Source organism: Notechis scutatus, chromosome 6 (assembly GCF_049901735.1).
Source record: "Notechis scutatus isolate UNSWTSFEM ecotype Mainland chromosome 6, rNotScu1.2, whole genome shotgun sequence".
Classification (NCBI taxonomy): Eukaryota; Metazoa; Chordata; class Lepidosauria; order Squamata; family Elapidae; genus Notechis; species Notechis scutatus.
Genome location: NC_142014.1, coordinates 24,824,470 through 24,849,441, shown reverse-complemented (window position 1 = coordinate 24,849,441; position 24,972 = coordinate 24,824,470). Strand labels below are relative to the sequence as shown.

Genomic DNA, 24,972 nt, shown 5'->3' with positions numbered 1-24,972 from the left:
AGCAACGATAAAGGAGAAAATTTGTGGCTCAGGGTTAGAGCAGCATGGTGGTCTAATGGTGGAAATGCTCTCCTCCCACTCCGAAGCTTGAGAGTTCAATCCTAGGTAGCAGCAGATGTTTCTCTCCTAGGGCACAAAGAAAAAAAAACTTCTGCTGTGAACTCGATATAGGTGTCAGGAAGGGCAACTGGCTAGTAAATGCTCAGCTCCCTCCAGCTACCCTGAATTAAGGGATTACAGGGTTGTAAAGAAGGAGAGAGAGAGAAATCTGTAGCTCAGGATTGAAATGAGGGGTCCTGGATGCTCTCTGAGCTTGGTTGTCTTCTTGCAGACATTGCTGTCAGGGTTCCAAAGATTGCCCTGATTACATCCGTGATGGTAACTACCTTCTTTTAATCCCAGCTGGTCCAGAAATATCACAAGTGGACTGGAAGAATCGTGAGTCATCTCCAAAGAGGAATCTCCTATGGCAACTCAACAAATCTTGACATCTTCTCCAGATGAGAAGAGTCTTCCTGCTTTGGAAGAGCCAGTTGGACACCAAAGCGAGAGTAAAGTTCCTCCCAAAGAAGGGGGTCCCTACCCAGTGAGATCCTCCAGAAGATCTACCCAAATAACACCTTACAAGTGCAAGAAGAGTAGGATGACTTTTCATAGGGAAACTGGGCTACCGAAACACTTGAAGGGACATGCCAGAGACAGGAGCTTTAAGTGTGTGATTTGTAAGAAGAGTTTCAGCAAAAAATCGAGCCTCTTGATGCATCAGTGGAGCCACACAAATTCGAAAGCAGGTCTTGGATCTGGGACAGCCTTTGGCCAAAGAGCACAACTTCCAGTCTGTACTACAGCCCACCTGCTGAAGGCAACCGACTATGTCAAAAGCCGCACGAGAAAGCACAGAAAAAAGGCAACATACAGCTGCCAGAAGTGCATGAAGATATTTTTTCTCCATGAAAATTTGATAAAGCATCAGAAAATCCATTTACCACCGGTGCCAGGCCGACCTCAAGCAGGTAGGGTCAGCCTTTGGCTTTCGTGAAGAAATGGGATGTTCACACATTACGCTAAGCCCTCAAAGATGTATGGTGGCTTAGTGTGATGTGCAAAGGCGGTTGCTTTTGTGCAGGTGTTTTTACAACCTATATGCAGTGAAGTTAATACAGGTAGTCCTTGACTTACCACCGTTCATTTAGTGAGCGTTTGAAGCTACAAAAGCTCTGAAAAAAGTGACTGATGATCATTTTTCAGACTTACAACTGTAATAGCATCCCTGTGGTTGCATGATTCCTGTTCTGTTCTGTTCTATTTCTATTTCTATTATTTCTACTCTATTTTTCTATTCTTTTATTCTATTCTATGCTTCTATTCTATTCTCTTCTATTTTCTATTCTCTTCTACTTTCTATTTTCTTCTATTTTCTATTTTCTTCTGTATTCTATTCTTTCTATTTCTATTATTTCTATTCTTTTTCTTTTATTTGTCTTTTGTCTATTTTTCTATTATTTTTCTATTCTTTTATTCTATTCTATTCTATTTTCTATTCTCTTCTATTTTCTATTCTGTTCTATATTCTATTCTATTCTTTCTATTTCTATTCTTTCTACTCTATTTTTCTATTATGTGTCTATTATTCTATTCTATTCTATTCTATTCTATTCTATTCTATTCTATTCTATTCTATTCTATTCTATTCTATTCTATTCTATTCTATTATATTATATTTTACCCCTACTCCTTCCCTATTCCCTATTCCCTATTCCCTATTCCCTATCCCTTATTCTATTTCTATTGTTTTCTATATTCTATTCTACTCTACTCTACTCTACTCTACTCTACTCTTTCTATTCTATTCTCATGTCTATGTAGATTTTCCATTATTCAGGTCGTGGTTGTCTCTGAGGTGCTTTTTCCAAAAGGCAACTGGATTTTCTTGTTTTACTTTGAAAACCTTTCGTTTCTCATCTGAGTTCATGAACCAAAGAAGCTTTGGATAAGTAGCGAAAGGTTTTCAAAGAAAAACAACAAGAAAATCCAGCTGAATTTTGAAAAAAAAAACACCTTGGGGCTTTATTGGCAACAATGACTTGACCCTCTTCAGTCTACTGCTTAAGCCAAGAGCTCAAGACAAGAAAACCTGTTTTGTGAGTGAAGAAGCTCAGCATCCCTTAGTGCAGAAAATTGAGTGTTTGGGAAGTTCCAAGGTCAACTCTTGAAGCTTCAAACCATGGTTACCCTTTAACTTGTAGACCAAGGGTCTTCAAACTTGACAGCTTTAAGACTTGTGGATTTCAACTCCAGAATTCCTCCTCCAGTCATGTTAGCTGAAATATTCTGGGAGTTGAAGTCCACAAGTCTTAAACTTTTCAAGTTTGAAGACCCTTGGTCTACATGTTAAAGGGTAACCATGGTTCGAAGCTTCAAGAGTTGACCTTGGAACTTCCCAAACACTGATGTAGACTTTTCCCCTGCTTCCTTCTAGGGAATCCTCGGATAGATCAGAAAGGCAAAACCGAGGAGGTGGGAAGGAACCATTCTGAACTCTTGCTTGAGGAACGTAAGTGTATAAAACATTCAGCTGGATTGTTGTGGCATGTTGTGATAAGAAATGACATCAAGCTCTTTCTCCACAGTGACCAAGATGAGGCAGAATTTTGACCTGCTTATACTCAACCAACAAGTTCAGATCCAGGTTTTGCAGGGAATTCAGAAGCAACTGGATGTTCTTTTGCCTGGAAATGATTTGATCAATTCCAACATATACAGCCTTGGTCTTCTGTTGAGTCAGCAAGCTGCAGCAGTGACATCCATCTCTCCCCCTTTCTTTCTCAGTCCCAGGAATCTCCTTCCAGGAAGTGCACCTCATTTTTCTTTTTAAAGATCTTCTTAGTCCAATACAAACTGCTCCAGGGGTTCCTGATGAGCTTTATTTTATTTTATTGTTTTAGAATTTGTCAAACATTTCCTGTAGACCACAGGTCCACAAACTTGGCAACTTTAAGACTTGTGGACTTCAACTCCCAGAATTCCTCAGCTAGCTATGCTGGCTGGAGAATTCTGGGAGTTGAAGTTCACAAGTCTTAAAGTTGCCAAGTTTGGAGACCTCTGCTGTAGACCTTTTTTTGAACAAATTCAATGGTATGTCTACAGACCAGCCCAATTATCTTTTTCATGTAAGTAGCTTGATTCATTCAACTCTTAGTGTAGATTTTCCTTCATTTAGATCCATTTTATCATAAGATTGTTTCATCTGTCTTTGCGTTTATAGTTGAATCACAGAGAAATCTCAGCTTCTTTACCAGGGCAGGGCTTCAAAAAATTTAGCAAAGGGTTCTCTGCCTGGTTGTTGGGTGGGCATGGCCATGATGGGTGTGACCTAGTCGGCCTCCTGCACCACAGTGGAGGGGGCTCCGGAGGCTTTTTTCGAGCCTCCGGGAGGGCAAAAACGGCCTCCCCGGTCTCTGGAGGCCCTCTGGAAGCTGGAAATGGGCCCATTTCTGGCCTTCCCGAACTTCCGGGAGGCCAGTTTTTCACCCTCCTTGAGCCTCCACATACACCCTGCACTTACCTGCATCCAAAATGGGCCCTGTGGGGATTCCTGGGAGGGGAGGGGCAGATGGGCAAGTCAGGGTCAGTCAGGAGTGGGATTTGGGGGTTCTCTGAACTGCACAGAATCTTAGTTAGGGGCTCTACCAAACCCCTGTGAATCCCCAGCAGCCCAGCCCTGTATCTTTACATAAATGGAAAAGCACCCTGTAACATTAAATTGTGAGAGATTTGTTTTAACACACAACTAACCAAATCTATTAGTTTTCAAATCACTGTTCAGGACTGGTTTGTGGTGATTTAACATCTGTCTAGATGTCCATGTCGCTAGAAGAAAGTTATCCCGGCAGGGTGGGCACCCTGGCTGACACTCATTTCAAAATGTACAGATGAGTAATGTTATATTTAATAGGCCAAATCTTATTCAGGCCCAACTTCCAATGCTTTGACATCTTGAAAGAATGAGCTTCAGGGAAGAACCCCAACATAAATTGTATTTTTAATCTGTGTTTTTTTTTTTAAGCTTTTCTTCATTTGTCCAGAGAATTGAGAAGACCTGCTTTCCCTTAAATTTTTTTGCTTAACTTCTTGGATATTCTATGTATCCCTGATGGGCATTTGGTTTGGGAAGCTGTGATGGAAGCTTCTACTGTGCGATAGCCTTTTACCCTTGTTAACAACAGAGTGCAAATTTCTGATTAGGATTGACAACCGGGTTCATTATCAAACTAATTAAATAAACACAATATACTGACTTAATTCTGTGCTGTTCTTTAACTTCTGACTTATTTCTTTCTCACCTCGAACACGTTAGCTGTCTTTGAGGGAGGCGGTAGGGAGAGAAACGTGGGGGGCGAGGGGGAAATTGATTGGATAAAGTACAGCTCTAAGCACCAGAGGTATAACTTTGCTTGTTGCATCTCTCCTTTTAGGAGCAAAGGTTCCTGGGAATGTTATGGACATAGGATCCTTAAGGGTTTAGGACAGTGGTGGGATTCAGCCAGTTTGCACCGGTTCACAAGAACTGGTTGTTAACTTTATGAGCAGTTTGATGAACTGGTTGTTGGAAGAAATCATTAGGGCAGAGAACCGGTTGTTAAATTCTTGGAATCCCACCACTATTTTGGGGGCCTCTTTAGTGAGGAGGTTTCTGTAGGGTCTCCTGCAGAGTGGGTGCACCCATTAACCCAGTTTAAGTCTGTGCAAGGCATGGACTTTGTCATGGTGAATTGTATTTAAATATGCATGTAATCTCCTTTTTCTTCTTCTTGTGCCATATATCCATCATCAGATGTTGGCAATCATGTTGGCGATCCTATTTTTATCAACAGCCGCACGAAAAAGTGCTGTTGAGTTTTGCCCAAAGTCCCTTACATTTTGAAGCCATGATGTTCTTCTTCTGCCTGGACCTCATTTGCCTTCAATTTTTCCCTGGAGGATTAAATCAAGTATTCTGCATTTTTCCAGGTGTTGCATCACATCAATGGTATGCTACTGGTTTGGCCTGGTTCTGCCAAGCCGGTAGTGGCGATGAGCAGAGGAGACTGCACCAGTTCTCTCCACCGCTCTGCTGTTAGGTCCACCTGCCCTCCCAGGCTCCTATACTCACTTTTATCCTCTGCTTTTGAAGCGCAGCTGCTTTGCGCGGCACAGAAGAGTGGTGCGCGGCAGCTGCTGAAGTGACCAGGAGAGCGCAGGTTTGCAGAAGATGAGGTGGAATGCCTCTATGCCTGCACAAATGCCTCTGTTTTTGCGCAAAGTGCATTATTGGTGCGTGCATGCACACAAAGTATGTGTACATATACAAAGCGCACCCACCAAGCCATGCCCACTGAACCAGTGGCAAAAGTTTTTGAACCCCACCACGGCATCACATGTCCGAAATATTCTAACTTTCACTTTTTTATGGTTTTGATGATTTTCCTTGGCTTTCCCAGGCAGCTTATCACCTCCTCATTTTATCAACCCAGCTTATTCGTAACAGCTGCCTATAAATCCATACTTCTAGCCTTTTCAAGTGGCTTTCTCTCAGAGTCCAACTCTCCACTCCGTACAGCAGGATAGAAAAGATGTGACATGTAATCTCCAGGCTTTTAAAATATTGAATCATGGGGGAAAATGTACGAGAGGAGAGATCCACCCCCATCATTGCTTAATCCATTTCATGTTAGTTTCCATCTTCAATCTGAGGGAAAGAGACCCCTGAACCTTATCCATAAAAGCCCACTTAGCTCAAGGCAGTAGGAATATATGGCATATCAGTTGATTCATCTACTGCAAGGGTTTTCAAACTTGGCAAGTTTAAGATTTGTGGACTTCAACTCCCAGAACTCCTGAGCTAACATGACTGGAGGAGAAATTCTGGGAGTTGAAGTCCACAAGTGTTAAAGCTGTCAAGTTTGAAGACCCTTGATCTACTGTATGAAGTGTGAAAATTATACCATTCAGCACTTCTGGTAAAAGATACCCAGTACCAATCTTCATGCTCTAACTGGGCACTGGGATGACACAAAACTAATAGATGTTCTAGTGAAAAATGTGATGTGATGGATATGGAGACAGGAAGTCAATGCTCATTGAAACAGTAGTTTAATATTAAGTAAATATTATTATAGTAGTATAGTGGTAGTGATAGGAATTAGAGTAAATCTCTTGTGATTTCTGTTGAACGCTTAAATAGTTGAATGGTATCTCCTTACTGTTGGAGGAGACAGATACCAGGAGTTGATTTAAGGACATGAAGGTTATTCCAGGACATAGGGAACAATCCCCAGAAAGGCACAGTCAAGGTCTAAGGGTGCTGGAAGCTCTAATGTAGCTAAGTAACTAGTAGCAGAGGCTTAGTACAAAATACCAGACATTACGAGCCATCTGGGACCTTGCAATGAATACGAGCCATATGATCACAAGCAGAGTGGCCTTCAGTGCACACTGGATGATCTTTAGCCTGACAAAAAGAGAGAGAAGAAAAAAAAGAAGAGCTGAAATATAGCACCACAACACAAAACAGATCGACTGCCAAATCGCATTTGCAGACTGAGTTGGAATATCAGTCATATCGATATTTTCTTCTCATCTAGCCCATCTCAGGCCAAAATGCAAAACCCTAGTTGTTTGAAGAAATAGGAGGCATGATGGATGACGTGCTTGGAAGACTGACCCAGTTCTTGAAGACTTCTCTTACAGGTTTTCCTCATCCAACCTAAATAGGAGGCTTGAGCAATCCATCTCCAAAGGACAATTTCAGTTTCCCCTCCCATCATGAACCACTCAAAACATTGTGAAAATAGAAATTGCACATGTTGTTATGCAAGAATCAGATATGATATGTATCTGTACAGGGTAAACCACCATGTGTCCTAATGGGATGGAAATCTGTGACAATATTTCTTAGGATTTGTCCAGTAGATGGAAGTTGAGTCATAGCAACTGGATTAATTTTCTTGTTGGTTTGAAACATTTAACTGCTTACCGTGGTGGTGCAGTGGTTAGAGTGCAATACTGCAGGCTACTTCTACTGACTGCCAGCTGCCTGCAATTTGGTAGTTGGAATCTCACCAGGCTTAAGGTTGACTCAGCCTTGCCTTCCATCCTTTCAAGGTGGGTAAAATGAGGAGCCAGATTGTTGGGGGCAACAGGTTGACTCTGTAAACCACTTAGAGAGGGCTGTAAAGCACTGTGAAGCGGTATATAAGTCTAAGTACTATTGCTATTATCCAAGAAAGTAATTATTGAAAGTGTTGAGATTCGGTCTACTTTATCTCTACACCAGATAATTCCCCAGGCTAGTCCTGGGTATAAACCCATTACAAGTGAAGGAGAAATGCTCAAACTCAGAGAAGCACACAAAGACCACTGACTTAATCTACTTTTAATTCTGTGTGACTATCTATAGATTTAGTTGTTTTCCTAGCTTTGCCTGCTTCGTTTAGGGGGGGAAAAGACCCAATAGATCACTCCAGAGTGATCTATTCAGCTCTAAGCATTTCAAACCCCATTGTGATAACCAAAAATAATTTCATACACTGAAAGCCTTCTGCTCTCAGGTAGTGAAAGTTAACACCAAGGATTGCATATATGCCTTACTTTCTGATATACTGTTGGGCTGCAGGAATTCCAGCCATGTCTTCATTCAGCAGATACTTCTTAATTCCTAAGCAGTAATTATTTAAGTATTCTGACCAAGTCACTTGACGGACATCAAAGGGGAATAACTGGAATAAAATGGAAAGGAGAATATCAAAGAAGGGTAGACGAACTATTTCACTCTTGGTTTATGCTGAATAAATCAAGTGCGGTGGCATAGTGGTTAGAGTGCAGTACTGCAGGCTTTTTCTGCTGACTGCTGGCTGACTGCAATTTGGCAGTTCGAATCTCACCGGCTCAAGGTTGACTCAGCTTTCCATTTTTCTGAGGTGGGTAAAATGAGGACCCAGATTGTTGGGGAAAATAGGCTGACTTTGTAAACTGCTTAGAAAGGGCTGTAAAAGCACCGTGAAGCGGTGTATAAGTATGTGCTATTGCTAAGTGCTATTATATGAATAAGAAATTTAGCTTCGGCAGGAAATTCCTCATTAGTTTAGCTGATCCCATCAACCAGAGTGGTTTTCCAGGCATTGGACATCCCTCCTTCTTCATATCTAAGACTTGTGATGCATTAATCAAGTGAAAAAGGGTCAGATGGATGCCAAGGGGTTCCAGTTGATTATTTCCTTAACTTTCTTCTAGAAACTGAATTCTCAGTGAAGGAGGGGCCATAGATGGCTCTCCAATTCCTCAAGCTGATTTGTCTGTTTGTCTGTATTTTCCAAACATTTATATGGCTACCTAGCTCACTCAGGTGATTCCAAGCAGGTTACAAAAGTAAAATCCCAAGAACAAAACCCAATAAATCACCACTTTCCTGATGACGACAATAATTAAACACATGATGGGGCTCTGAATCATGTGGCAAAATTTTCTCTCCTTGGCACTTTCAAAGCATCAAGGCAGTGTCCAATCCTGTCCTAAGGTTTCATCATCAATTCCCCAATTTCTGGGGAGCAACCAAGAGTTCCACAGTTGGAAACAAATTCAGGGATACCTCGAAAGTTTGGCTGTAAAGGAACAAAACCTGCACAGAATAACTTCACCTGAGATTTGCTTTGGGCCCTTCGTACCTTGATGCCAGATTGGGAGTTCTATGTCTGGAAGGGGGAGGCCTTGAGAAAGAATGGCTCAGTTGCATTGATGTTTAATCATAGCGCTGAATGTCGTTGAAATGATTTGGGAGAGCTTTAACTCTTGCTGGCCTTACAGAAAAAGGTACAAGGCAACAGTGTGCCTTTCCCAAAGACATATTTATTTCATTTTTATTTATTAATCAAATTTATACAGCTGCCTATTTCACCAAAGGTGACGCTAGGTAGCACACAACAATAGATAAATCTTTCCAGACCCATCTCGCCACAGCTTTCTGTATTCCAATATTTGAGGGGCTGCCACAGAGGAAAGGGGGTCAAATTATTCTCCAAAGCACCCAAGGGCAGGACAAGAAACAATGGATGGAAACCAGCAATGGAATTCAAAATATTTTACCGTATTACCGGTTCTGTGTGGGCACGCGTGCTTCACGTGGAAGTGTTCTAAATTTTAAGGCAATTTTAAGCATGAAATGCTAACTTATCTTCAGCACTAGTGAGTAAAACAGCTAAGGCCTGGCAATCTGTTCTACTGCACCTATCAGCTGAGCTGCAAACAAAGGAAATATAGGACAGGAAAAGGCAGGGGTGGGTGGGTGGGGCCAACTGTTGACTGGCGCTACCAGATCGCTAGAACCGGTGCGAACCGGCAGCATACCACCTCTGATGGAAACTAACTAAGAAGAAAAGCCACCTGGCATTAAGGAGAATGTTTAATTTGATAATGAGGAAGGAAAACTTTGAGTGAAGGTTTCCCTCTGCTCCGCCAATCAGGCGGGAAAACTAGTGGTTTAAATTGATTGGTTCACACTACAGGTGGGAAATTGAAGGGATCTCAGTGTCTGAGTTGTTAGACAGCTCTCTTTAAAAGAGGGAGCTGCCGAACAGCTACCTCACTTCTGTGTACCGGTCTACCGATAAAGAGCTATTCTCAGTACCCTGAGAATATATATTCATATATTCAGCAGGTTGTTGACCAGTTCTGGAGAACCGGTAATGGAATTTTTGAGTAGTTCGGAGAACCAGCAAATACCACCTCTGGCTGGCTCTGCCCCCATCTATTCTCTGCCTCCCATTGAGTCCCAGCTGATTGGTTGGGTCTTCTTTGGTTGCCCTGCACAGAAAAACGGAGCTGGAAAGCAGGTTAGTGGGGTGGGGAAGGAATGGGGATTTTGCAGTAACCTTCCCCTGCCACGCCCACCAAGCCACACCAAGCCCACCAAGCCACGCTCACAGAACTGGTAGTAAACAATTTTGAACCCCACCACTGGTCCTGCCTCTTCACTCAACCCCATACTTAACAGAAAAACTTCCTAACAGTGAGGACAATTAACCAGTGGAACAGCTTGCCTTCAGAAATTATAGGCACTCCATCACTGGAGTTTTTTAAAGAAGAGACTCGACAGCTGCTTGTCTGAAATGATATAGGGTCTCCTGCTTGAGCAGAGGGTTGGACTAGAAGACCTCCAATGCCCCTTCCAGCTTCTCTTCAATTCTATTCTATTCTATTCTTCATCATTTTCTCAATACTAGAAGGTGCAGTAATGGTGTAGACATGAACTGTCTTGATGGGGATTGATAAAGATAGAAATCCTATACCAGTAATGGAAGACAGCTGATTAGTAATAGGTAACACACACTGTTGAAATCCTATTTTATAGAAACCTTGAAATTCCAGTTTACATCAACTGGAATTGATTGCAGACTTCTGAACACGCTTATCTCAAGGGGAATTTTCTCATAAAATGTTCCAGTGTGTCCTTGTCCTTAACTCTGGAACTGTCCACCTTTCCAGGTAGTCCACAGACGAAACATATATTTGCTTTTTCCTAAAGCTACATTAATTCAATAAGATGCTTACATTTTTGTCTTTCGGATTGAGCTCTTTCATCAACATGTTTGTGTGGCCGGAGCTCCATTCCCAGGAATGGCTGGTAAAATATTCAAGAAGCCCCATGGCCTTTTCTAAGCGAGTCAAAAGTTTCATCGCCCTGAAAGACAAAATAGAAACACCTCAGATAGCTAGGCAGAGAATTATTGAAAAAAGTTCTTGGTGCCACAGTCCTCTAGGACAGTGGTTGCCAACTGATGGGCCGTGGCCCACTGGTGGTCCATGAGAAAATGTTTGGGGTCCACAGAGAAATGTCACCTCCAAAGCACCCCCCAAAGCAATTAATCCAGGCTGCGCGGGAACACAAGGCTGGGTCGCCCACATGGCCCAGGGGAACGCAAGGCTTGCATCAATTGCATTGCAAACAACACGACATAGTGAGTGGAGGGGGGGAAGGGCGGAGCGGGGGGAACTTGCCCCCCTAGCCCCATGCACCTGGCCTGGCCACCTGGCTGCTTCTTTCTGCTTCTTTCTTCTTCTGCTTTTGGCTGCATGCAAGGAAAGCAACAAAAGTTTCTTTCTCTCCCCCAAACTCTGCCAGAAATGAGTCTTTGGGACCCTGCAAGGCCTCCTGCTCCAAGAGGCTGCCCCAGCAAAGACTCATTTCTGGTGGAGTTTGGGGGAGAGAAAAAAAAACACTTCTGCTGCTTCTGCTGCTTTCCTTGCATGAAGCCAAAAGTCTCTCTCTCTCACTCTCTCTCCCTCCCCCTGAGAATGGAACTGGAAACACTACCCTGCGATCACAAATAAGGAACGATTGATCAATAGGAAAATGGGGTGGGAAATTTTCCTGCAGACATTTTTGGGATTTTCCCAGGGTCTCTACAGACCCTGGCTGCTGCTGCTAAATACCAAGGGGGCATGATGGCTCAGCGGTTAAAGATGCTAAGTGGTCAGTTGTTGGAAGCCAACAACTTGAGTTTGAGACTCACAAAGGGTGAACTCTCGTTTCTTGCCCCAGCTCCTACCCACCTAGTAGTTTGAAAGCATGCAAATGTGAGTAGATAAACAGGTACCACTTCAATGGGAAGCTGACAGCATTCTATGTGCCCTTGGACAATGCTGGCTCCCTTGGTCAAGAAACAGAGATGAGCGCCATGCCCTAGAGTCGGATATGGCTGGACAGGGGAACCTTTACCTTTTGCCAAATGCTAGGTCAGTCAATAATAAGGCTCCTGTGATTCAAGATCTCATTGAGGAGGAGCGAGTTGACCTGGCATGCATCACCAAGACCTGGCTGACTCTGGAATGTGGAGGTTCCCCTCTCAGAGTTGTGTCCACCTGGCTTTTGAGTTTGGCACCACCCGAGACCCCAGGACAGGGGACGTCGGGTGGCAGTGGTCATCAGAGTGTCTGAAGCACAGGTGGTATTCATCCAGTTCTGACTGGTCCTGGCAGACCAGTAGGGAAATTTTTGACTGGCCCCGTCCACTTGCTCCTGCTCTTACCTCTCACCTCTCCTATATTCTGCTGTTTATTAGCTGAGCTGATTCGCGCAGTAGAGCAGATTGCTGCACCTCAGCTGAGCTAAAAAAAAAAAACAGCACAGCTCAGCACAGCTTTTCAGCTGCTAAAAAAAACTCCTTATTGGCAACAGGAAAGGCATCCAGCCCTTAAAACACTCTGCTAGCTCCATTCAGTTGCACAGACTCTACCTTGCAGGGGATTAGGGTGTCGTTAAAAGATGATAATCTATAGGTTTGGTATAATTTTAATCTTTTTAATATTATAAGCCACCCAGATTTACCCTGTAGTAAGATGAGTGGCCAATAAATTTAACAATCAATGAAACAAACAAATAAACAAACAGGTCTTCTGTATTCTTAAGGATACTTCCCTAAAACTGCTATCCCGACTTTTTTGGAACTGTCCCCTACACCCCACAACGTAGATCCAATCTCACTGTGGCTTCTTTCCAATCAGCCGCAGACGCAGGTCATAGAGAAAAGCAGGGCTTGTGTGATAGACAAACATCCGGTACTGATGGACCAAATGGCTGGAGGTCAAGGTGACTTCTGGTATTCTGAAGGGTTTCTCCAGTGGGTTTTTGTTAAATGAACTTCTCACATTTATTTCTGCAGAGTGGTAGGAAACAGATATTGCACCCATTGAGGTAATTGCATGAAAGAGCAACAATGATTAGACGTGAGCATTGAAGAAGGCAAAGCTATGTGAACATTGGAAAACCAGAGGTGGTTTTCAGCACATATGATTTGACAGGCTCAGGTAGAAATAGAGGACCTCCCTGTAGGGAAAGAATTATCTTCCTACAGGCAATAATTCTGTTAATTAGTGTTGTTATTCTGATGTTACAAAGGGTCTTTTGCTTCAAATATTTTATTTGGTCAGTGTCTAAGGCCGTGATTGCAAACCTATGGCACATGTGCCACAAGAGGCACGCAGAGCCATTTGTGCTGGCATGCGAGCTGCAGGCAAACTTACCTCATTGCGCATGCGTGCGCTTCGCAGCTGATTTTTTTTGGGTTGGTTTGAGGCCTTTTTCGGTCTCCCAGAGGCTTGGAAAAAGCCACTGCAAGGCTTTTCAGGACAAATAGATGCATTTTGTCACTTCCTGTAATACTGGAAGTTATGAAACAGGCCTATAATTTGTCCTGAAAAGCCTTGCAGAGGCTTTTTCCAAGCCTCTGGGAGGCCAAAAAAGGCCTCAAACCAACCCAAAAATCAGCTGTGAGGTGCAGTGCAGGTAAGGGGGTGGGGAGATTGTACACGCATGCACAGGGGGCATGGGAAGGAGGGCACGCATTGCATTCTGGGTGCTGGCATGCACACATTTTTGGCACAGGAGGCCAAAAAGGTTAGCCACCACTGGTCTAAGGGGTCTTGCCTAACTTCTAGGTCAAGGGTCTTCAAACCTGACAGCTTTAAGGCTTGTGGACTTCAACTCCCAGAATTCCTGAGGTAACATGACTGGAGGAAGAATTCTGGGAGTTGAAGTCCACAAGCCTTAAAGACTTGTCAAGTTTGAAGACCCCTGATCTAGGTAAAGGTTTTGTTGTGGCCTGTCGGCCGCTGGCCCCTCTGGCAGCTGAATCAGATGAGGAGGCAACATGTGAGTCAGCCCAGCCTCAAGGCAATCTATGAGCTCCAAGGGGGAAGAGAGAATGGAGCTGTCAGAGATAAACACAGAGGCGGAGACTGGGCCGTCGGTCAGCCCTCAGATGGAGAGTCAACAGTCACCAGGTCTGGATGTGACTGATGAGGAAGAGGAGGAACAGCTGGGTCCAGTGCCTAACCCGTGGATGCACAGAAGGCAGAGGAAAGGAGAGCAGTGGAAATCTATGGGCCGGTCCTTGGGATGGAAGAGCCACCACTTCTAGGGAAGCCTCGCTTGGGGATAAAAGGCATGCTGGAAGAAAGCAAGCACACCTCCCACAACTTCCTTTGCAAATGTGGGAAGAGAGAGAGAAACTCCTGGTTTGTTGGGGCCATTTCAGGGAGAAAAGGAGCCAGCATCATCATCACTTTCCACAGGACTTAAGGACTTTGTTAGCCTGCTTTGAGAGAGTTGCTGCTGGCGCTCCTAATAAAGGTAATGTTTTGTTAAATACAAACAGCTTGTCATGTTTGGGAACCAGGTCAGAACAGGTTTCCTCTGTCCAGTTGTTCCCGACCCCCATGGTAACCTGGAGGTGGTGCTCGTGTCCATTTCTTAGCTGAGGGAGCCAGCCTTCTCTGAAGATGCTTCCATGGTCATGTGGCCAATGTGACTAATGCCGAGGTTCATGGAAGGCTCTTACCTTCCCACCTAAGTGGTACCTATTTATCTACTCACATTTGAATGCTTGCAAACTGCTAGTTGGGCAGCTAAGGTGAGTAATGGAAGCTCACCCTGCTGTGCAGTGCTCAGGTCTCAAACTTGAGCTGTCAGCTTTTCAGCTGACAAACTCAGTGTTTTTCACTGCTGTGCTGTTGCACGTCCATGCCTTGCCTACTAGCTTACTAATTTTAACGATGCGTTAACCAAATCTCGCGAGTCTGAAATGATATTTCACCCTAATCAAATAATTTGCAAAGAAAAAAAACCCCTAAATTCTCCATAGTCTGAAACTATTTGTACACCTTCAGGAAAGCAGAATTCAAGAGGCTAGAAAGGCAGGGATATTTCAGAGTGAAGGCAACACAGATGAATTTTAGTACAGGGGTCTCCAACCAGGGCAATTTGAAGCCTGCTGGACTTCAACTCCCAGAATTCTGGGAGTTGAAGTCCACCAGTCTTAAAGTTGCCAAGGTTGGAGACTTCTGTTTTAGTGAGCTGTTACTTAGGTGAAAAGAAGCTATGAAGAAGTCACCCAATTTCCATTCCAACTCCCAACTTTTGGTGTTTGTAAAGGTTACATAGCAGACAATCTCTCTCTCTGCCTTTGTGCTGGGTGAGACCGCTTCTAAAACCACTCCAAAAATCCTGGTGGAATTTTCCAAGTGCCTTGCAAGATAACTCACCCAAATCTCCCCAATACAAAGAGTTGAGGCCACCTGAGGTACAGTTGTAAATCATTGGCGATTTTGGTCTGAAAAGAATGCAAATAAGAGACAACTCAGAATTCAGCAAATGCACTGAATGTATTGGTATGTTATTTGTTACAGGGGTATATATGGAGTTTATACATAGAAAAGTATTGTTGTGGTTCGCTGGCAGAAGGTGTGGATGGCTGAGGTCTCAGAGAGTGCAGACTCAGATGAGGGGCCTGCGTGTGATCAGGGATGGGGCCAGGACCATGCTGCCTTCAGAGATTGTGGAGGGTGGCAGCAGTGATGAAGAGGTCCCCGAGGAGCCTGTGCCCAGTGCGTGCAGGGCTGCTCAAAGGAAAGAGCAGTTGCAGCAGCACGGGCAACTCGGGAGTAAGACTGCAAGCTAATGGCCCCTCCCTTAAGAGATAAAAGCCAGCTGTGAAACCGGAGTTCTTTGCAGGAAGCAAAGACGTTTTTGCACTCAAGCCTTGTGGACGTTCAAAATATCTTGGTGGGTGTTTGGAGACTCTAAAATACCCCTGTGTTTTAGTTCCTTTGTACCATAAAAAAGCATGCCACCCCAACAACAAATCATGTCCTTCTAACGTCAACAATCTAATATTTCTTAGTGTTATCCATTCCTTAAACCCACATCAGATTTGTAGCTTGGTAGTACAACTCCCAATTAGGCAAACCAAATCCTCCTCTAATTCTACCATCTTGCAAAAGTTTTAACTTTATTCTTGCTTTCAAAAGAAAAAAGGACAGTTTTTAATGCACCTTCACTGTGGATTAATGGGACAGCTGTCTTGTGCATTGCAGTTAAAGCTCCTTTCACTTCTTAATAATAACAGATTAAAAGAGTTGGAAGCAGGGCTGGGCTTCAAAAATTTTAGCAATGGGTTCTCTGCCCAGTTGCTAGGTGGGCGGGGCCATGGTGGGCATGGCGCAGTTGGCCGCCTGCACCATGGTGGTGGTGGGGCTTTTTTGCCCTCCCCAGACACCGGAGGCTTTCCTCAAGCCTCCGGGAGGGCGAAAACAGACTCCCCAGGCCCCGGAGGCTCTCTGGAAGCTGGAAACGGGCCCATTTCTGACCTTCCCAAACTTCCGGTAGGCCCATTTTTTGCCCTCTCTGAGGCTCTGCGCATGCCTCTGCGCATGCCCTGCATCCAAAATTGGCCATGTAGGGACTCCTGGGAGGGGCGGGGTGGGGTGGGTGGGGCCAGCCAGGAGTGGGATTTGGGGGTTCTCCAAACTGTACCGAATCTTATCTAGGGACTCTCCTGAACCCCTGCGAACCCCTAGCAGCCCCACCCCTAGTTGGAAGGGACCTTATAGGTCATCTAGTCCAACCCACCACCCAAGCAGGAGACCCTACACCATATTTGACAAAGGGCAGTCCAATCTCTTCTTGAAAGCCTCCAGTGATGAAGCTCCCACAACTTCCGAGGGCAACTTCTGTTCCATCAGTTGATTGTTCTCACTGTCAGAAAATTTCTCCTTATTTCCAGGTTGAATCTTTCCTGGATCAGTTCCCATCCATTGTTCCTTGTCTGGCCTTTGGGTGTCTTGGGAAATAGCTTGACCCCCTCCTCCTCTCTGCAGCAGCCCCTTCATTAATAAACCTCCCTGTTCACAGCTTAGGAAAGGCTCCAAAAATGACAATTAACTGTTGGCTTTCAAGTCTTCTTGAAAGACCTGGATGATAATAGGATGAATTGCAACTTTGACAGTTCCTGACATTCTAAAATCTTGAAAATCAATTCATGCAATGGCGTACCTTTTGATCACCAAACAAGCCTCACCTGTGAACTGCAGTGTACCAGCCAATGGTGATGGTTAAGTTGACAGCGAGGTCTACTGGGATAAAATCAGCTACGTCAGTTGGATTGCATTTTACAGTCCGTACAACCCCTTTTGCAGCCTAGAAATAAAGGAGTTAATTAACACCTGTAATTTGGCATCCTTATTTCACACAGAGTTTGTAAACCCTGAGACTCGAATTCTGTAACAGTTGAGTGGGTTGGGAAGAGTTTTCCTGAATTAAACTGGGAAGCAAATTTTAGGGAGTTGTGGGACATTTCCCACCTTTGCCCTCTCCAGAATCTGCCCTTTCACTGCTGGGGTGTGATCATTCTCGTGCTTTCCTGCGTGGGAAACCAACCCTCTCCTAGGACAATGAAATATTTTAAGAAATATTTTTTTAAAAAAAAAGCAGGATAAAATATTTCTCCTAAAAAAGAAATAAAAATCTTAAGAGAGACAGAAACTCAAGGCTGCAGCTCCCTGCCCCCAGCAGATATTTTGTGCCCGTTGAGAAAGACTGGGCCAGCCTATCTACAAGACAAAAGATCTTCAGCTCCAGGATGATGGGATTAAGACATGACCCTTCAGGACATAATAGAATTAACCCACTACCATTTAGCAGCAGAGCTCACTACATTGCATAATCTCCTAAGGACATTGCATCACCCTCCGAACGTCAACCAAACTTAGCTCAGACAACCTATAGAGCCAGCTATGACCCCTACATAACCCCTAGAACAGCCAATAGAAATACATGTTCTTGCACAGGAACAGGAAGCTCAAACACAGAGCCCAGAGAAGATATTTAAAAACCCTACTCTCAACTCTATGTGGTTAGATGCCCAGGACCACAAACCCACGTGGTTCTGCTTCATCATTAAACCATCTTTCCAATCAGTCTCCATATTTCCAGAGTCTTTCTTCCAGTTTGGAACTGAACCAGATGGATATTTCTTCCAACACCTGTTATAATTGTCATGAAAACCAAAAGCTTTTGAACTTGCTCAGAACATCTCAGGCGTCTTCTTGATCAGCCTGGGCTTTGGTCTGTAAGAACTATGAGACTTTAAGACAAAGACTCATAGTTCTTACAGACCAAAGCTCCAGCTGGGCTTCATGTTTTGGTTCTCAGCATTTTTTCTTGGCCTGTTTTGCTGCCCCTAAGATTCCAGCACAAGCCCTATTTTCATCTCTACCTACCGCAACTAGGAAACCATTTATGTTGTTGAAGTTGTCAATCCATCCCTGAAAAACAAAACATAGGAAACCAATTGTTGTGAAGCGTAAGGCATGTGTATATTAGGAGTGTGATGACCCAGGGTGGGGTAAAAAAGCAACAAAGTCACAAAAACCAGTGAAGTCCCTTTAATTCATTCAAATTGGCTTCAAAGGTCCAATGATCATTGACTGGAGAAAAAACTCCCCCACAAACAGTTGCGCAAAAGGAAGAACCTCTGTTCAAACTCAAAATACATATAAATTATAAATAGAAAAAACAACACAAACCACACTGAAGCAATTAATAAGACAAGGCAGGATAAGGGCTTGAAGATGTCCACAGATATCAAAATACACACACTGGGAAGGATGCCAGAACTCAGATAAGAACTGACAAACTAGAAATATTTTCACGCTTTGCTTCCAGCACTGGCCCATGCTCATTTTGTCCTTTTAAACAGTCCTCACAGCTGCAGCCCATGAAGGGGATCAAGGCCCTTTCCTCCCCTGTAGACCACGCCATTCATGTTTCTCCCTGATCTGCTCCTCCCTGCATGCCCTAGGAGGAAGAGGGGATGGGCCTGGGTCTTCCTCTGAATGCCCAGCCAGCCTGTGCCTTTCCCCAGTTTCCTCTGGAGCCACATACCCATTCCCTGTCGGCTGTTTCTCCTCTCCCTCAGAGTCAGATTCTAACAGAGGCATGACAAGGAGTATACCTTAATAAGATTACATTGTGAACTGCGGTGATGCAGTGGTTAGAGTGCAGTACTGCAGGCTACTTCTGCTGCCTGCCGGCTGCCTGCAATTTGGCAGTTTCAAATCTCACCAGGCTCAAGGTTGACTCCATCTTTCCAAAGTGGATAAAATGATGACCCAGATTGTTGGGGACAATATGCTGTCTCTGTAAACCCGCTTAGAGAGGGCTGCAAAGCACTGTGAAGCAGTTTATAAGTGTAAATGCGATTGCTATTATGCACAGCTCATAATTCAGCTATGCTAAATTGTGGAGACCCTGCTTTCAGAATCTCATGCAGAATTTTGATGCTCACAGTCTTATTGATAAAACGTTACAAGCAAGGTACTAATATTTGTTAAGGGCTAGCCAGCCAGAAAGGAAATTGATGGTGACATGGAGACATTGAATTCTGCTCAAATTTTTGGAAACCTAACATGGAAGCCACTAGATTTGCTGCTCCATGGATTTTGATGAAGGGACATGAATCTCAAGCTAGTTTCTCAGGTGGAACAGTAGAAAAAACTAATCCTTTTTGGCCAATGTCTGGATTTCTCAGATTTTAGGCCAGCCATTTTGAGAGGGGTGGAGGAAATGATAATGTTTAATTGATATTCATTTATTAAGAAAACCTCGGGCATTGTCAGCACATACAAAACCAGGAAAACGAAAGGAGAAATTTATGATCGGTACAACCAATAATTTGTCATGATGTATAGATTCATGCACTGATAATCTTGTTCATAACTTCCATTGCACAATAAGAAACCAGGTTCCTAATTATAAGTCGGGGAAAACTGATGTTAAACCTAAAACTTTAGTTCCTTAATTTCAGGTCAAGGTAAACTTGATGAAGGAATGTCTTGGGAGAGCTAAAATATTCCACTATTTTTCATATTGTGCACACTTCTGATGCCACAAATGGGAGCTTTTTTCTTTAACCTGCTTCCATGAATGAAGAAGGTGTTAGATTTTACATTGTGCAGGCATATTTTGTCATTTGAGTCTACCATGGGAATTGGTTTCCTATATCTAAATGGCTTATCCACTGTTCTTGTTAGTTTCTATGCTAATTTTAATTCATTAGTACCGTGATGGCGAACCTATGGCACGCATGCCTCAAGTGGCATGCAGAGCCATTTTGTCGGCACACGAGCTGCAGGAAACTTACCACACTGCGCATGTGCATGCCTCACAGCTGATTTTGGGCCAGTTTGAGGCCTTTTTCAGCCTCCCAAAGGAAGCTTCTGCAGGCTTGTGCAAGCTTTGCAGGCTGAAAACTAGCCCCATTTTGTCACTTCCAGTATTTTTGGAAAAACAGGAAGTGATGAAACGGGGCTAGTTTTCAGCCTGCAAAGCTTGCACAAGCCTGCAGAAGCCTTCCTTAAGCCTTTGGGAGGCCATAAAAGGCCTCAAACCCACCGAAAATCAGCTGTGAGGTACAGAGCGGGTAAGGGGGTGGCGGCGTGGGGGTGGGGGGGGATGGGGGATTCCAATTACAGGTAGTCCTGAACTTACAACAGTGTGTTTAGTGATCATTCAAAATTACAACAACACTGAAAAAATGACTTCTGACTGTTGTTCATACTGGTAACTACTCCATGGTCACATTATCAAAATTTAGACACTTGGCAATTGATTCATATTTATGACGGTTGCAGTGTCCTGTGGTCATGTGATCCCCATTTGCGACCTTCTGACAGGCAAAGTCAATGAGGAAGCCTGATTCACTTAGCAACTGTGTTACTAACTTAACAGACAATAGATAATCAGAGTTGGAAGGGACCTTGTAGGTCATCTAGTCCAACCCCCCACCCAAGTGGGAGACTCTACACCATTTCTGACAAATGGCAGTCCAATCTCTTCTTGAAAGTCTCAAGTGATGGCGCTCCCACAACTTCCGAGGGCAATTTCTGTTCCATTGGTTGATTGTTCACACTGTCAGAAAGTTTCTCCTTATTTCCAGGTTAAATCTCTCCTTGTTCAGTTTCCATGCATTATTCCTTGTCTGGCCTACAGGTGCTTTAAAAAATAGCTTGACCCCTTCCTTTCTGGGGCAGCTCCTCAAATTTTGGAAGACTGCTATCATGTCTCCCCTGGTCCTTCTCTTTACTAGACTAGCCAAGCCCAGTTCCTGCAACCGTTCGTTGTATGTTTTAGCCTCCAGTCCCCTAATCATCCTGGTTGCTCTTCTCTGTACTTTTTCTAGAGTCTCAACATCTTTTTTATAGCATGGTGACCAAAACTGGATGCGGTACTCTAGGCGTGGTCTTACTAAGGCTTTATAGAGTGGTATTAGTACTTCCCTTGATTTTGATTGTATCCCTCTGTTAATACAACTTAGGATTGCATTAGCTTTTTTGGCTGCTGCTGCACACTGCTGGCTCATATTTAGCTGGTTGTCCACTAAGACTCCGAGATCCCTCTCACAGTTACTGCTATTGAGCCTGGTTTCACCCAGTCTATATGTGTACTTTTGGTTTTTCTTGCCTAAGTGTAGGACTTTACTTTTCTCTATATTGAATTCCATTTTATTAGATACGGCCCAGTGTTGTAGTCTGTCAAGATCCATCTGGATCTTGAGCCTATCTTCTTGGGTGTTAGCTGTTCCTGCCAGCTTAGTATCATCTGCAAATTTGGTAAGTTCTCCTTCTATTCCCTCATCTAAGTCGTTAATGAAGATATTGAAGACGGGCCTAAGATGGAACCTTGTGGCACCCCACTGCTTACTTCCCTCCATGTAGACTTAGACCCATTCAGGATTACTCATTGAGTACGGTTTGCCAGCCAGTTGCGAATCCATCTAGTGGTGGTGCTATCTATTCCACTTTTTTCTAGCTTACTAAGAAGTAGGTTGTGGTCTACTTTATTGAATGCCTTGCTGAAATCTAAATATATTATGTCCACAGTATTTTGCTGGTCTACTAATTTAGTTAACGACTGCAGTGATTCACTTAACAACTCTGTCAAGAAAGGCCATAAAATGGGGCAAAATTCACAACTCCTCACTTATTTTGGGCTTAATTGTGGTCAAAGTCAAGTACTTTGTCTTTTGAAAATGTTTGGTAGTATGACAGTGTTTATTATTATGTCACATTTATTTTCTGTTGAAGTGAATCTTTGAGGCTCCTCACCAAATATTGGAGATCATTCTTAGAAATCCACATAACACACTTGAATGTGGAAACTATAGTTTGAGACATGCTGAATATGTAGCCCCAAAGGTGGGTTTCTATAAAGTGATATTCTATTATTGTAACTAAAATGAAGGGTTTGACCAGAGGTGGTATTTAGGAGGTTCTGACCAGTTCGGAAGAACCGGCAGCAGAAATTTTGAGTAGTTCGGAGAACCGGCAAATACCACCTGTGACTGGCCCTGACCACCCCACCCTGCCCCTCCCAGGAGTCCCCATGGGGCCTGTTTTGGGTGCAGGTAAGTGCAGGGCGTGTGCACAGGCTCAGGGAGGGTGAAAAATGGGCCTCCTGAAACTTTGGGAAGGCTGGAAATGGGCCCATTTCCAGCTTTCAGAGAGCTCCCGAAGCCCGGGGAGGCTGTTTTTGCCCTCCCGGGGGCTCAAGGAAATCCTCCGGAACTCGTGGAGGGCAAAAACGCCCCCGCTATGGTGCAGGAGGCTGAATAGGCCACGCCCACCATGGCCACACCCACAGAGCAACCGGGCAGAGAATTCCTTACTAAAATTTTTGAAGCCCACCCCTGTAGAGGTTGGATGAGAACCAAGCACTGGCAGAGCAAACCTACTTACCGGGAAGGGCTCCTGCCAACTAGCTCCCACGATGGAAGGTCGAACGATGGCAACATTTAAGTCTCCTTTCTCCTGCTGGATCAGATATTCAGTCAGAGCTTTGGAGAAGGTGTAGGTGTTAGGCCAGTCTCCAATCAAATTGGGGGTGATCGCTTCAATGAGGGACCCATCCATCCACCTAAGGACATATATTATTATTATACACAAAAGTGACAGTATACACAGCAAACGAGATAACCATGCTGGGTTTCGTATCACAAATCATTAGTCGAACACTTCCCAAGTGTTTAGGACTGCATGATGTATCGGCGGATTATGCCAGCAGATCCCAGTAAGGTGGCCTTCTGCAGCTGACCAATGGTGATCTTTTTTATTTATTTATTTTATTTTGTCAAGCGATTGTAAGGTAACTGGTATAAGTATAAACAAATGGATATGAATAAAAAAAAGGGAAACAATAGGACAGGGACAGTAGGCACATTGGTGCACCAATTGTTTATAAGTGCTTGCCTAGGTCTTTAGGCACAGCACCCAGTGTGCTGAGTACCACTGGAACCACCTGCCCTGGTTTATGCCAGAGTCTCTGAAGTTTGATTCTCAAGTCCTGATATCTGGTGACTTTTTCAAGTTGTTTCTCATCGATTCTGCTGTCACCAGGTATGGCAATGTCAACAATCCACACTTTTTTCTTCTCCACAATCCTGATATCCAGGGTACTGTGTTCCAAAACTTTGTTAGTCTGTATTCGGAAGTCCCACAGTAGTTTTGCATGCTCATTTTCAATCACTTTTTCAGGCTTATGATCCCACCTGAAAAAGTGGTCGAAAATGAGCATGCAAAACTACTGTTATATTACTACTACTACTTGCAAATATATCACAAGAGAGGAAGGCTTGCTTCCATTACTTACCCCACCAGGTCCAAGAGCTTCTTTGGTTCTACAGGAACAGGATAGAAGACCTCCTCTATGTGCCTCCGATTACAGTTTGAGTAGGCCGTTGAAACGTGGATGAGGGCTTCAAGATTCTTCATCTGGTGGGCCAGCCTCAGGAGCTGCTGGGTGCCCATGACATTCAGGAGAAGGGCATCCCTGATCAGGAAAGCAAAAAAAGGTAGGATTGAGGTCCAGCTGGTGTGAGACCAGGTCCAAACCAATCGTCTTGGCTCTCCTGCAAACCTCTTCAGTAATTCAAGAGGAGTATAATTCCACAGAGATAACTTGTGCCATGTCAGGGTTCCGAGCAATGCACCCAATTGAATCAGAACTCTGACCCACCAGACATACTCAAAAGACCCTTTATTGAGTACAAAGCATTGGCACTTAGTGAAATGAAGCTAGCTCTATGGGATTTCTGCACTTCAATGACATAAGAAGGCTTGAAAGTCCTGAACTCGGGACTTCTGGTTTGAAGGGCTTCGGCGACAGACAGAAATCTGCGATCGTGCATGGTTTCTGTCTGGGCTGCGCTGGAGCGCCCGAGCCGGCTGGTTTCGGGGCTAAGCCACCCCGTAGAGGTGGTGAAGAGGGGGAGACTGCCAGCAGGGTCGAGGAGAGACGCATCTCTCCTCCTCAGCTGGCCATTACTCCCTTTCCCGAAGGCGGGAATATTATAATAAATAGGCGAATATTATAATAAACGGGGAATATACCCGCCCAATAAAAATAGAAAAAGTCAGATAGGGCTGCCCACTCTCCCCTGCTCTTCATATTATCACTAGAAACATTATTAACGTGAATTAGACAGAACCCAGACATAAAAGGATTAAAGGTTAAGAAAGAAGAATATAAGTTGCAAGCATTTGCGGATGATATGATTTTTTTCATTGAAGAACCAATAGAAAGAGGACAAAAATTGATGAATGAATTAGAACAATTTGGAGCAGTAGCAGGACTAACAATTAATAGGAAGAAAACAAAATTAATGACCAAAAATTTAACAGAAAAACAGAAATTAGAACTAGAAGAAGTTATGGGAATATAAGTGATAAAGAAAGTTAAATACTTAGGAATATGGTTGACAGCACATTGTAAGACACTTAAGGAAAATAATTATGATAAATTGATGCAACAGGTAAAGAAGGACTTAGAAACATGGGGCAAGCTGCAACTTTCATTATTAGGCAGGATCGCTGCTATTAAAATGAATATTCTTCCAAAATTCCTCTATATATTTCAGACGATCCCAATCAAAGTACACTTTTTTTTTTGAAGAACTTAATAAAATAACTATAACATTCATCTGGCAAGGAAAAAACCTAGAATAAACTTAAAGGCAATGCAGGATATGAAGAGCAGGGGAGAGCTGGCACTTCCAAATTGGGAGTTGTATTATAGTGCAGCCTCTTTAGTATGGTTGAAGGAATGGG

At 43.7% G+C, this 24,972-nt stretch overlaps 2 protein-coding genes across 2 annotated transcripts in view; one reads left to right on the top strand and one right to left on the bottom strand.

Annotated features, from left to right (window-relative positions):
* The first annotated feature begins 448 nt into the window (after window positions 1–448).
* LOC148130146 (uncharacterized) lies at window positions 449–2,875 on the top strand. The gene is made up of 3 exons (XM_087969098.1): window positions 449–1,013; window positions 2,480–2,554; window positions 2,631–2,875. Exons 1-3 carry the CDS (start codon window positions 467–469, stop codon window positions 2,873–2,875), a joined length of 867 nt encoding a protein of 288 aa, XP_087825224.1. The 5' UTR covers window positions 449–466.
* A 3,241-nt stretch (window positions 2,876–6,116) lies between these two features.
* The window catches only part of LOC113419739 (fatty acyl-CoA reductase 1-like), a 28,609-nt gene continuing 9,753 nt past the window's right edge, over window positions 6,117–24,972 (bottom strand). Inside the window, exons 4-12 of the mRNA XM_026679284.2 lie at window positions 23,516–23,695; window positions 22,606–22,783; window positions 18,091–18,135; window positions 16,890–17,008; window positions 15,076–15,143; window positions 12,518–12,689; window positions 10,585–10,714; window positions 7,630–7,757; window positions 6,117–6,490 (exon numbers count right to left, since the gene is read on the bottom strand). Of these exons, the coding sequence (XP_026535069.2) occupies window positions 6,370–6,490; window positions 7,630–7,757; window positions 10,585–10,714; window positions 12,518–12,689; window positions 15,076–15,143; window positions 16,890–17,008; window positions 18,091–18,135; window positions 22,606–22,783; window positions 23,516–23,695 (1,141 nt within the window). The 3' untranslated portion in view covers window positions 6,117–6,369. The remainder of the gene's footprint in view (window positions 6,491–7,629; window positions 7,758–10,584; window positions 10,715–12,517; window positions 12,690–15,075; window positions 15,144–16,889; window positions 17,009–18,090; window positions 18,136–22,605; window positions 22,784–23,515; window positions 23,696–24,972) is intronic.

Bases quoted from the DNA above. Each gene is read 5' to 3' on its own strand.
- LOC148130146 (XM_087969098.1), top strand. From the start codon at position 467: ATGGCAACTCAACAAATCTTGACATCTTCTCCAGATGAGAAGAGTCTT. The intron at 1,014-2,479 runs GTAGGGTCAGCC...GCTTCCTTCTAG, and splicing joins GCCAGGCCGACCTCAAGCAG to GGAATCCTCGGATAGATCAG. The intron at 2,555-2,630 runs GTAAGTGTATAA...CTTTCTCCACAG, and splicing joins TGAACTCTTGCTTGAGGAAC to TGACCAAGATGAGGCAGAAT.